The sequence below is a fragment of the Megachile rotundata genome, chromosome 16 (assembly GCF_050947335.1).
Source record: "Megachile rotundata isolate GNS110a chromosome 16, iyMegRotu1, whole genome shotgun sequence".
Taxonomy (NCBI): Eukaryota; Metazoa; Arthropoda; class Insecta; order Hymenoptera; family Megachilidae; genus Megachile; species Megachile rotundata.
Window position 1 is genome coordinate 8,371,527 of NC_134998.1, and position 13,716 is coordinate 8,385,242.

Here is a 13,716-nt window from a genome sequence, read left to right on the forward strand (position 1 = left end):
ACCGTAAAAGACGGGTGTACAAAGTGTAATTATGTTCTATTTAGTACCATGTATTTAAAAATCATCTTTATATGTAATTACGTTATTTACTTAATAATGTAGTGATAAATCAAATAATACAGTATAATTTTATATATATATATATATATACACACAAAAAAAAGCAAGAAATATTTTGCTTTATATTCACTGTATAATGCGATTTTACGTTATTTTTCTTTCAATTTGCCAATGTAATTCGCAAATGTGTTTAAATACTGCGTGTAATAAGTTCATATTTATGAAGAAAAATATGCAATCGTGAGATTGAAAATTGAAAACACGAACAGAGTTATTTTATATTAAATTATATTAAACCATGTAATTGCATTTTTTTTACATATTTTAGCATTTCATTTCTTTGAAGAATAACAAATATGTAATAAAACACACATTGAACATGTAATTCAAATAAAGTCGAATTGCTATGTTATTTGTGTTTTAGAATATATATTTTTATATTTTATATAAGTAAATATTTATATTTTTTATAATAACGATTACACATGTGTTTCTTACATTTAAATTTTTATGTAAAAAGAATTTCTAAATATTACATAATATATTTGTTAATGTGATATCACAAGAAAATAATTAAAAAGTGAAGTATTTGAAGTAATTCATGAACAGGGGCATTATAAGGTAATTTATATCATTCTTATAGTTTTTGTGAATACAGTATTACTTTCATTTATTTTCTTCTATCTTTTTTTCTTCGTTTTCTTCAGTAATATTGAAATATTACACTTATTGCACAGTAATCGTATAAATATAACTTCCATTTTAATATGTATATATATAGAAGCTAACAAGGTGTGCAAAATTATCTCTGTGATATATTGCATAGTGTTAATGCTAAAAATTAGTTGTTAAGAACTGTACAGGTGTAAGAGATAGAATATTTCTCCACTTCAACCTCTATTTAACCTATTATGAAGTTTAAAACATGGATTTCTTGTATATAAATATAAAAAGTTATAAGTGTACATAAGTAATGCATTTAAAGCAATCGTAATTAAACTATAGTCATAGTTGTAGAGTCCGCTTTAAATTCAATTTACCATTGAAATCTCATGTTAATGTGAAATACATTACAATTTACCATAAAATTAAAGATGATGTGGTAAATTATTTATTCTTTCATGAATGGTTGTATGTATGTAGAGATAATGAAATTAAAATTGAATAAAAAATAGTTAAATGAATTTGAATCAAATACCTTAAAGTAATAACTTTCAAAGATACCAGAAGTCCATACTTTACTTTTTATGGTATAAAATTGAAATAAAATATGAATTCTATGTTGTAATTCTTTCATATTTATTTACTGTTATTACTTTTGAAAATTATAGCTTTTGTAATGTTTTTCAAGAATTTTGTAAATGTATAGTAATTACTTTAAAAACAATATACTTATATTGTTTCATTAGTAAAATATTACAATAAATTGTTTAATTAAAGTATATAATATTATTTGTTCCTGTTTGAAATTAATTTGCTTGAATTTTCTATATTTTTATACAATTACTTACTATGCTTGTATCAATGTTTCCATAAAAAAATATAAATAAACAGAAAAAAAATACTAACTATGTTTTCATTCGCATATATATAGAATTTCAATAAGACTATTTACAGCACATAGAAATATTTTTATTTGTACATAATCCATATAAAAATAATTTTTTTAATTTCAATACTTTGAGAAAATTAAGTAATTTATGAGGAATATTTTCATTGCTATAATATTTGATAATAAGCAAAAAATAAATTAGAGAATAAAACAAAGAAGGAGGTAGTCATAATACATTTCTCTTCTAAATTATTTGCATATAAACATTATTAAGCATCTAATTCTTTATAGCTTTTTATAAAGAAATAAAATATTTATGATTTTTTATATTTTACTTACAAGGAATATAATGAAATTTAGAATACTTCAATAGTTTTTATAGCAATTTATAAAATACTAAAAGTATACAACAAAATGTGAAATACAGTAATTTTACAATATCATTGGTAAATTGTTTACCATTATTCATTTGATGACTATAAATTTTCATTATTTAATTCTTATACAATTAAAAATGCAGATTATGAACAACACAGAATAATTTAACAAGTACAGAAAGCAATACTGTGAATTTTTCTGATTCATTAGTCATCATCAGAATCATCTGAGTTTGAAGCAGGTCCTTTAATGGTTTTAGATTTTGGAGCATACGATAACCATTGTTTTTTGTTATGTTCTGAAGGATGATTGTCTTCATATGTAATTGCACCTGCTAGTGAAATTCTATATTCCAATGTTTCTGTTGAAAAATCATCACAATTTCCTAAATCAGTGAATCCCACAATATAATCTTTAGTTTTCCCATTTACAATAATAGCTATTGTAGGAATAATTTTAATCTTTAGGCGTTCTGAAAATGCAAAATTTAGATTACTATTTAGGACTTTTAAATTATTACATTAATTACACTTCATTGGCTTACCAGTTAAAAATGGACATTGCATTACATTCAATTTACAAAATTTTGCTTCTATATGCTTTTTTGCAAGAATCTTAAAATGATGATCTACTATTTTACATCTTGGTGAATCATCTTTATAAAATAAACAAACAATATTTTCAGACTTTTTCGATACTTCAAAAAATTCTTTTTCATTCTGCAGTTCTGTATATTCGCCATGACCCTACAATGATATATTATTATACAACTGACAATTTTGTATAATTAAATCATATTGATAAAAATATTACCAAAGACAGCCAGTTTTGTTTCTGTTGTTGAAGTAATTTTAATTTCTTCAAACGTTGTTCGCGTAATTTTTCGATATCACTGATATCTAAATTATCCAATTTTTCTATTTCAGCATCCAATTGTTTCTCGACACAATGTGTTGCTTCTATTACCGTTTGTTGCAAAACTTTCTCCATTTTCTATTAAAATAACAATTATGATAAATATACAGATTATATCATACAAACCTTAAATAAATAATTTTATTCTTTATTATCAATAAAAGATAAATAAACTCGTTTTGGATTAGTTGTTATTATTCCGTACATCAATGAAATCATTAATTCTCTCTTAACAAAATTATTCTTACTGGTGCGATTTCAGTTTAGCCGTATAAGGAATTTTCGTCTGTCAAAATGAAAGAAGTGTATTATATACACTTATAAGAATATAGTACGTAGTTCTTAATAGTATATTCTTGTATATATTTTCTATATAACCGATAATTTTCAACTATACTTTATTTCACGAGAGAACCGTAGCGTCGAATGACGCGTTTTCATTCATAGTTTGCAGACAGTTTTAATTGGTTCATTTTTATAATTCTTTTATAATTAATAACTTTTAATTATGTTACTTATATATTACATAATATAAGAAATTGATAAGAAAATAGAATAATTAATTATATGTCAAAGTATATGAAAATTTTTCTAGTTGCATTATGTGTTCCACAGTTGTCGACTTGTTGATCAGTAATGAAGATGGCGGACGTAATATACGAGTAACTCGTGTTTGCTTCGGTACGCGCGTTTAACGATTGTTCGAACAGTCGCGTTGACATATTGTGTGCTGTGTGTGTGTGTGTGCATGCATATGCGTGCGTACGTGAAGTAAATTTCAATTAATAAAATATGTTCGAAATTTGTTGAATATGAGTGGAGAAGCGGATTCGGCAGGCCAGATCTGCGAGAATTCGCTTACGACCTTGAAAGACGAGGTCGATCCTGAGAAACTTCCTCCAAGAACGATATCACATACTACCAGAAGATCACGATTCGGTACAGGCAACGTTCCACTCTCCCCTTATATATTAATTGATGGGAAAAAATTACGGAGTTCTTTGGCATTGAGCAAAAGAAAGTTACCGCGGCGTGTGAGTTTTCCAACAAATGACAATCTCTTGGTTACGGGATATTTGGAACCGGCCAATCCATGGAAACTCGGTGAGAATAATCTCCTTCGTCTTGCATAAGTTTTTTTCACTCATTTCTCATTACAATCACAGTTTATTCGCTTACCTGTCTGAGCAATGATGAAGTATAACATTTTTATCATCAACTTTTAAGGATTAATATTTTATCTTCAGGTAACAGTTAACGAATGTTGATGATTTAAAGGGAAATGCCACTTCTGATGTGGTTAGATGTAGGGTATGTCTGGAGAGTTATAGCAACTAAGCTGAACTATGGTAAAACTCCATTTATCTTAACTGGTCGAGGGACAATACAGTTTGTATTACTGGATGCTCAGATAATAAGAGTTCAGTAACTTTTGCTATTAATATTTGGTGGTTTGTATAATAGTAGTTCAAGTGCATCTAATTCAATTTGATTCTTGACCATAATTCAGATAAATAAATTGTAGATAAGTGGAGTTTCATTGTATGGGGTTGATTCCCCTTAAAAGTTAAAATTGTGCTTTTAGTACATTTGAGAAAGTTTGCATTAGTTTCAAGATTATTGTAAGAAATACAAATTTGCTATAATTCTTATAATTTTTGTTGAAGTTACATTGTTATCTACTATGGGGTAAATAATTAACTAAATTTAAAATTCATGTTAAGTATAATCATTTTCTACCTACTTAATACCTTGTAACGATATATATTAAGTTATCAATTAAAATTGTGCATATGCTTATTCTTTGCAGCGAAATGTTGCTATATAATCCTGGATAGGACAGTAGAAATAGGAAAAATTATGGAATGATTCTTAAAAATAAATCTCCTACATTATGCTTATTTATCAAAGCCTTTGGGAGGAGTTTTATTTATTTGTCCCATAACATTTTCTGTTTCTGCAGCCATGTCTAATGATTATGTGTTGTAAAAACATTGTTTGTAGTATAGATTGTACTCTAAAGTATTAGTAAAAATAAGGATATAGTAGTATAGAAAATAAAAATTTGTAATTGTTAGTTATAAACAAATCTTTCTGATGAAAGTTTGTACATGAAAAAATGTATCTGGAGGAAGAAGAAGGAGAAGAAGTAAAAGAAGAATCTAGTCTTCTAGTATATAAATAAATCTATGTATGTGACATTTGTTTGTTTGTATTTTTTTAGAAATAATCTAGATTACATAATTATTTTAATTAAAAAATGTCTATTATCTTTAGTATACAGAATGTAATAATATTGTAAATACATTTACATAAGGTTTAACACATATTATATTTTATAAAACTAATTACTTTTATGTAATACATTTAATGTTCACTTTTACATTTAGTTTTAATTTTATAATTACTGTGTAGTTTAAATGAGAATTAATAAAATAACTTTTGTAAATTTATTTTAAACGGGTTATTATTACCTGGAATATAGTTATTACAATTATTTCTATAATTTATCAATATAATTTTGATAATTATTTACTTGTATAGTGGATAATGTATTACTAAGCTATTAGGTTTTTTATAGGTCATGCCAAATACAGAACATTTCACAATGCGAACCATATACTAATTATAAGTTTGATGCAATATTAAAGTATGTACTGTATATAATTAACCTGTAAGTTGTTCTTAAAATATATTTTTTTAATTCTACTCCTCTATTAAAAAAAAAATATTTTGAATTATGTTTTATATTGTAAACGCTTTCTTATATTCTCCAGTTTATATTTTATCAGTTCTATTTCATGTTTATATACCAATATAATGAGAGTTACATATATTTTTTTAAATGGCAAATTTATAATATGTGGAAGCATTTTAATACTTTAACAAGTTTGAACAATAAAATTTAAGTATGTAATGTACATTGTTGTATTAATACGTTCTCTGTGGAATTATAAGTGGAAGCTAACTTTTAAATGAAAAGAAATTTAGGCACTGAAAGAAAAATTCATTTTTTAATGCACATTTTATATTTCCAATAAAGTATATATTTGATTCATATCATAATAAAGTACAAGTAAATATTTGGCTACACTTCCAAGAGAAAAATGAAGAGTTGATTTGGTCTTGATCCTCTGCTTCCAGGGTCAAATTTATCAACTTGCTTTCTTGTGATAGTGAGGTGAACATTCAATGGAAATATAGACAGTAATTAATGATCAAGTCATTGCTACAAATGAAAAACTTGGTGAGTCACCAATGAACACCGCAGTGAACGTGTTAAAAAAGACCATATTTATCAAAATAAATATAAACTGAAGTTCAAAATTAAATTTATAATACATATCATTAGCTATATTTTATTAAATATATACATATTTTACAGTTTTCACAAAGCATCATTTTTCTAAATCATTTACATCTTAGTATTTTTAAGATGTTTTATATTCTAACGATATATTGATTAATTGTTTACAGCTGAAAATGTGAACCTTGAAGATTTAATCGTGGCATATAAAGAATCCTGTATAAGACATAATGCAGATGCTCTGGAAACTGTTATAAATCAACTAGAGGTAAAAATATTTTTTTTATGATATTAATTTATGATATTATACTTGTGAATAAATATTTCTTGAAACATAAATTGCAAATGTCTATACACTTATAATATGTAAAATAAGCAGAACAATTTTAATGCAATAATTTTACTAAATTATTATATTTTTCTTATTAGAAATATTTGTTGATATATAAGTATTTTTATTTCATTTGATTACACAGACTTTAGATATATCTAAAGCACGAAATGAAGAACTAAATTTAAAAGGACAGAAATTGGATCCTAATCATGCAGAAGCATTGGAAGAAATTTTTAAAAGAGTTCAATTTAATAAAGTTGATTTAGAAGCCACATCTTTGAACGATGAGGTATTTTCTTCAATTTATAATTTTTTGATAAAATTATTTAAACATTGTTTGATAACATATGTTTTTTTGTTATTGTAGAGTGCTGTGATATTATTTGATATGATAGAGTATTATGAATCTGCAAAACACTTAAATATTTCATCTAATAAGGACATTGGGATTCATGGCTGGCAAGCATGTGCAAATATGATAAGAAAGGTATATGTAGTACATGTTTTGTTAACAAAGAGATAATTTTCAGTTTTAAATATGATCTAATTGTACTTGTTTCATTGATTATTGTATGTAGGATGACTGAGAAAATATCAAAAGTAAAAGTGATATTAGTATGTGTGTTTAAGGTTTATTTATTCATTATTCAGTATATAATTAATGCAACTATTATTTGTCTAGACCCAATGTTTAGAACATCTTGAAGCTAAGGATATAATACTTAATGAACAATACATGAATATCTTGAGTCGTGCATTACCATTAGTCTGCCATCTACATGTGCTTAAATTAGAAAATTGTGGGCTTTCAGGGAGATGTATCATCACACTAGGTATTTATCATGTGATACAGTTTGATAGTTTTGTTTTTCATTTTAAAATAATTGTAGAATACATTCATGAACAATTCATTATAGACAAATCATTACATACACATTTTTATACATATATACAAAGTATACACATAATAAATAGGTATCAAAATGTGGACTGTTTGAATAATTTATATCTCTTATATGATACTCTTAAATATAGATAATTAGTAATTATATGAGATTTTATTAAAACTATTGCTATGCCTTAAATTATATTTTATAAATAGCAAATATTACTTTGATGTACAAAAAACGACGTACTTGTAATCATTCCCAATGAATAAAGAAAGTTTTTAACAAAGTAATGGTATGTTTCTTCTAATAGTTGCAGCATTAAAAATGAACACTGGAATAAGAGAACTTTATTTAGCTGACAATAATTTAAATTTATATGATGCAATACAGCTTGGTTCTCTTCTTAGGTTAAATAATCACATACAACTACTTGATGTTAGGTATGTATTAACAAAAAGTAATAGTTAAGTTGAAAAAAAAACTGAAAAGTTAATAAAAGTGTTTATCGTTTTCAGCTAATATCTGGTAATGTTTTATATTATTTATTACATGTTATTGTATCTTTCTTTTAGTAACAACATCATCCAAGATGATGGTGTACGTGATATGTTAGAGGGTCTCATCAACCAAATAAATGAAGACAAGAGTGGTAAAGGTTTAAATATATTAGTATTATGGAATAACCAACTTACAAAAAAATCATCTCCTTACTTCGCACGCATTATAGTATGTGATTTTATATTTTGTTATAATGATGCATACATAAATTATATATATAATATTTTTTTATATATTTATTTGTAACTATGCTACATTAATGCTATTTGTTTATATAGGCATTGTCTAAAACATTGGAAACATTAAACATTGGCAAAAACATGTTGACTGATGAATTATTATTTGCTATTAAAGATGCACTGAAAAAGAACCGTGTTTTACTACAATTGGGAATACAGGCAACTGATCTTACATGCGACGGAATTGTTACATTATCAGAGATTATTGAAATAAATCAAATTTTACAAGTAAATATGGAAGACGTTAAATTGTCGTGAAAATCATAAACCATTTTGTATTAAATATGGTATCTTTTTTATTATTTTTAGAGGATAGATTTACGAAATAATAATATTCAATTAACTGGAATGCAAGCTCTCAGTTCTGCTATGAAAAAAAATAAAAGTATTACTAAAATAGATTTGGACGATGAACCTAACATGGATATAGTAAGTAAATAAGTTGTTATATCTTATAAGTCCATTAAATAACACTACATATTTTTTCTTTTTATAATAGGTTCTAACCCAGACCTTGCAACAGTATATGCAGTTTGTAGCCGAAATTCGAAGCAGTTGTTCAGAAAACGCGCAAAGTCGTACTTTAGAAGAAAATATCGAAGGTTTTCAAAGTTCATTTCATAGCAGATTCTGTAGTACAATCTCCCGTAAAATTTCGCTTACTTGTCAAACACTGCCATGTTCTTTATCATCCATGATTGCGATACAAAAAGACGAATCTGGACGATCAATGCTCGAACCAAAACGTATTAATGGAGGTCGTCTTCGTTCCCCAATTCCTAGTCCAGCCTCTTCACCCGTAGTCAGTCCAGTACCAAGTCCTTCTCGAAGTCGGTTTGTGGTGTCTCGAGTTCCAGAAGCGTCATGTTCTACAGAATCCCCAGTATCTTCGTCACCAGTTGTTCTTTCATCCCTTGGATCATCACCTACCTATGTTACTTCTTCTGCAAGTGGGCCATCTAGATTTCGTGTTTCAGTTGTTGAATCAGCAAATGTATCTTTACCTAAACCTATTGTTACCACAACTGATACTGATCTTATTGATTTAAATTGCAAAATTAGTACAAACGAATCAGTTGATTTGAATGACTTTGATAATGTATTTATATCTGAATCAAAAACGAGTAATGATCAAAATGCTGAATGTTTAGAAAAAACTTCCAACAATGTATCTTGCTTAGATTCAAATTTAGTCAAGAAAACAGATACGTCATTAATATCTGAATGTTCTAATATAGAAAAATTAAATACAGATCAATGTCTTGATAAGGCCGCTTTCCAAACTGAACCCGATGACAAAGTAAGCTCTAGTACTTTAGAAGATAAAGAATATAATGATGTACTGAGTAATCAAAATACTGCTTCAATACAATTGGGAAATGTTATGGCAACAGGAAATATACAGGACGTAAAAAATTATCACGATGAAGATACACAGAATGCACCAATATCTGTAAATATAAACAAAAGTGATAAAAATGATAAAAATTCTAACTGTACTGTAATGGACGATAAGCCGGTAACTATTGATAAAGACAATGTGGCAGAAAAGTTAACAAACACTTCTTATGACGAGAGTATACAATTACATTCACAAACAAAACACGATCCTTACATGCAAAAAAGTAGTTCTAATTTAGGAAAGCTACTTGCATTATTTCAACATCCTAGCTGTTTCTTTTCTGATTCTGCGCCTATTAATCAGATGAAATCTAAAAACACGTTGCAAGGTAGTATAAGCAGCATGATGACGCTCGGAGACAAATTCCATTATTATATAAAGGACAAGAAAGATAAAATTTACAGTCGTGAAACAGAAGCGTCTTTGTTGGCACTGAAAAACAAATCGACAAGATTTTTCAATCTGTCTCAAATACCAAGTTTACAAACCTTAACAAACATGGTTCCATCATTTAAATTTGAAGGTAATTTAAATGATTCTAGACAGAGCAATGAGTCTTACTCCAAAGATGTAGATCTTTTACTTCAAGAAGATTATGATAATAATTTAACTGATTCAAAAGAAGAATATGAAGATAATAATGATGATAATAATGATGATAATAATAAAACCGAGGAATTAAATGTACATTCGAAAGAACAAGAAATTAGTGTTCCAAATCTGAATGACCAGTTAGTACCAGAAAATATACGATCAAAGTATGGTGCTGGGATTACTGATAAAAATGTAATATTAACTGCAAATTGCATCGTTTCGAATGTAATTGATACGTGTTATAAAATTGTGAATAGTAGGTCATCGAAGCATGTCTCAGATAACAAAATGATTGTACCTGTACCTAAGTTAATAGGTATACCTGAATATTCTGCTTTAAAAGCAGTTAAAAGTGATGTAAAGAAAGGAAATATAACGAAAACATTAGACAAAGTAGATTCCATATTGATAGAAGAAATGAGTAATAAAACTTCAACAAACAGTATTAATTTTACTAGTGATAGCGATTCCTTATCTTGTAGCATAATGTATGGAGTAAGCAATGATACAAATACTGTAAATAAATCTGACAGAATGCGCAGTTTAGTAATATTAAATTTAGACGCAAAAGATAATATTGAGAATAATTCTACTTTTAATGTAAATAATACGGAAGATAATTCGGCATGTTTTGTATGCGATGGGAAACATACGTATTATAACACGCTGAAGACAAACGTGGAATCAAATTCTTCTAATAATTGTTTGAATAATGAAGTTATTGGAATACATAGTTTTGGTAGTAATAAGGATAAAAATGTTTGTACAGATAATCATAATATGCCAAGCAATGAAGTAGAAAAATTAAATGTATTTTGTGTAAATAATAGTACGCATTGGAGAAATGCAACTGTAAATAATACATCTGAAACAAAGATATCAAATATAAATTGTACATGTAAAGATACTAATTTTGACTTTAGGAATGATAGTAATACACAGTTATGTACTTTGATACTTTATAAAGATATAAGAGCACCAATTATGCAGAGAATGATACAAACATTTATTACAAAGAAAACAGATGTTAATAATTTTATTATGGAAAGTACTAGTACAGTTAGAAAAGCAAACATTGTTATGCCTATACCAAAAACGTACTCTTATATAACAAACGTTAATAGGTCTGTTCTTAGAGATCTGATACATTGTATAAAAGATATCTCAATCAGTGAGACGTCAGATAAAGAAAATATTCCTTCCAACAACTGGCCAGACAATGCTGTTAAAATAAAGACTTCATTTTATAATTCAGCTCAAATATGTTATTCATCTACGAATGCTATAACTGGAACATCAGAAAATATTCATAAAAATGATCGACTTATCGAAGTTGAAGATGATATTTCTATAAATGATAATGTTGAAAAAAGTATGCATTTTGACAAGAGAAAATTTCAAGAATGTGATAATTTTAAAATTGATTCCGAATGTCCTTCTACACGCATAAAAGTAGATTCTAATGTCCATTTGAAGAGAGACGTGCCTTGCTTAGAAACAAATGATACGGAGAATAATTCCTCAGAAAATATTCATACGCTCAGTAATTTTGAACCAACTACTACTCAACATTTAAAATGTACAAATTCAAATGACACAAATGAGACAGCTCATAAATATTTTAATGCAATCAAATGTGCAGTTGCCACAACTATGTGTTCAACGAGTACAGTGAACACGGCAAGCAATAAGACAATTAAAATTATTTCTGATCAAAGTACTAAAATTGCTGAATCTTCATCAGTAATTCATGCAACAAGGTGAGTAAAAGATATTAAAGAAACATACGTACATTTGCATTCAAAAAATTTATTTTATCTTAATGAAAAGAAGATGGAATTTATTTCATTCTATAAATATCAATCTTCATATATAATTACAATAGAAACTCTCTGCGTTAAATGGTACAAATTTTCTCAGAAAATGTAAAATATTAAAAATCCAAATTATTGTTAAAACAAAGTTTTAGTTCAATGTAATTGGCTACAGACTGTAACTGTAAACATTACAGTAAATTTACTAGTATCCTGTTAAAGTAAATATAAATCAGGATATGTTATGGAATTGAAAAAGTTTTGAGCAAATAAAGGTTTTAATTTGCAGCTTACAGTGAAAACAATAATTCTATGGTTAAGATTGTTAAATACTATTTCGTACAACTTCATTTTTTGCTGTTACATTTGATGTGGCAAACTAAGAGTTGTTAATATTTAAATTGTATATAAAATAATAAAGTTAATCTATTATACAAATTTATGTAAATTTATAAAATATATTGTTTTATAAAAAAAGACATATTAGGCATTTATTAAGAAACAAAAATATTTATAAATATTTATCACAATAAAATTTGTATAAGTAATGTTACATTGAATTTTATATTTTATTTGAAAAGCAATGCTTTTTCTGTCTGCTGATTTCAACATTATCTTATGCCTCGCTTGCACTTACAATAACGTCTGTTGAACTAATAAAATCATATTAATTATCCTCCAAAAGAGTACCATAAATATTCATCTCATTTTTGTTTATTTCCTTGATCTAATATGAGAATGTAACACTTTTTGTCCATATAATGCTGAATTTATTTAACACTTAACATATAAAAACAATATATTTTTTAGATAGTAAAAAATTAGAATTTCTGACAGGTATTTTATTAATATTAAAATCAAATGCTCTTTACAAATTTTATATTTTGTAAATTTATAGCAAATGTTTATTAAATATTAATACAGTAAAGTAATATATATTTCTTATAGAAGTTAAGTGAATATAAATTTTCAGAGCAAACTAATATGTATTTTCTTCTGTTGTATATTTACTATATTGTTTTTTGGAAAGTGTTTCTATTTTCAAATAAACATTTGAACTTTTTCAGTTTTCGAAATTTAAATATGAAATAATTTTATTGTTGTGTTTGATATTGTTAATTATTAAAATTATTTAAGTTACATTAAGAAATGCATAATATTTATTTATTATGTATATATCTATATTTGTTGTTATATCATAAATGAATTTTAAATAAAATTGTATTATTGCAATATCTTTGTTGGCTTTTTTATAATGTTTGCTACACTTCATATTGCTTATATTATAATCATATTAATTGAAGTATGATTTGATTTGATTAATTATTATCATTAATATTTTTGAGCAGCTTATTAATTTATTCTACATTCACTATATTTTGGTATTCCGTTTTTACTACATTAAACAAAATTTTTACTTTACTGTACTAAAATATTATTTATAAGTTTCAATATAAATTATAAACATTCGTTATAAAAATATTAAAAATATGACATTGTATAATAAATATTACTGACATGGTTTTGTAGCACAAAATAAGACAAAAGACAGTGATGATGATGAAGAAGAAGAAGAAGAAGAAAGTGAAGAAGAAAATGAAGATATGGAATTAGAAAGAAGAAAATATATTGAAGAAAATAACAGTTTATATGATTTTAATATTGATGAAATC

General features: G+C 26.0%; 2 protein-coding genes across 5 annotated transcripts; one reads left to right on the plus strand and one right to left on the minus strand.

The window, feature by feature from the left end:
- Positions 1–1,982: 1,982 nt before the first annotated feature.
- Positions 1,983–4,330, minus strand: LOC100879271 (phosducin-like protein 3). Of its 3 annotated transcripts, none has more exons than XM_012292621.2 (4): positions 4,085–4,330; positions 2,804–2,983; positions 2,535–2,736; positions 1,983–2,462 (listed from the first exon to the last, which is right to left on the minus strand). In XM_012292621.2, the coding sequence occupies exons 2-4, from the start codon at positions 2,978–2,980 to the stop codon at positions 2,197–2,199; spliced, it is 645 nt and encodes a 214-aa protein (XP_012148011.1). In that variant the 5' UTR covers positions 2,981–2,983; positions 4,085–4,330; the 3' UTR covers positions 1,983–2,196. The 3 variants fall into 3 exon arrangements, with proteins under 3 accessions (XP_012148011.1, XP_012148009.1, XP_012148010.1); XM_012292619.2 differs by lacking the exon at positions 4,085–4,330 and adding an exon at positions 3,154–3,304; XM_012292620.2 differs by lacking the exon at positions 4,085–4,330 and adding an exon at positions 3,111–3,244.
- Positions 3,528–13,716, plus strand: LOC100882855 (uncharacterized). 2 transcript variants are annotated; one of them, XM_012292616.2, is made up of 11 exons: positions 3,528–4,009; positions 6,383–6,480; positions 6,689–6,835; positions 6,914–7,033; positions 7,229–7,379; positions 7,747–7,876; positions 8,009–8,162; positions 8,273–8,461; positions 8,543–8,662; positions 8,733–11,989; positions 13,574–13,716. In XM_012292616.2, exons 1-11 carry the CDS (start codon positions 3,718–3,720, stop codon positions 13,581–13,583), a joined length of 4,668 nt encoding a protein of 1,555 aa, XP_012148006.2. In that variant the 5' UTR covers positions 3,528–3,717; the 3' UTR covers positions 13,584–13,716. The 2 variants fall into 2 exon arrangements, with proteins under 2 accessions (XP_012148006.2, XP_076397036.1); XM_076540921.1 differs by lacking the exons at positions 3,528–4,009; positions 6,383–6,480; positions 7,229–7,379 and having other exon boundaries at positions 6,694–6,835.

Excerpts from the sequence above, each read along its gene's own strand:
- LOC100879271 (XM_012292621.2), bottom strand. The coding sequence starts at position 2,980 with ATGGAGAAAGTTTTGCAACAAACGGTAATAGAAGCAACACATTGTGTC. Across the intron at positions 2,737-2,803 it reads AACAAAACTGGCTGTCTTTG|GGTCATGGCGAATATACAGA; the intron begins GTAATATTTTTA and ends ATATCATTGTAG. Across the intron at positions 2,463-2,534 it reads GCAATGTCCATTTTTAACTG|AACGCCTAAAGATTAAAATT; the intron begins GTAAGCCAATGA and ends TTGCATTTTCAG.
- LOC100882855 (XM_012292616.2), top strand. The coding sequence starts at position 3,718 with ATGAGTGGAGAAGCGGATTCGGCAGGCCAGATCTGCGAGAATTCGCTT. Across the intron at positions 4,010-6,382 it reads GGCCAATCCATGGAAACTCG|CTGAAAATGTGAACCTTGAA; the intron begins GTGAGAATAATC and ends AATTGTTTACAG. Across the intron at positions 8,663-8,732 it reads ATGAACCTAACATGGATATA|GTTCTAACCCAGACCTTGCA; the intron begins GTAAGTAAATAA and ends TTTTTATAATAG.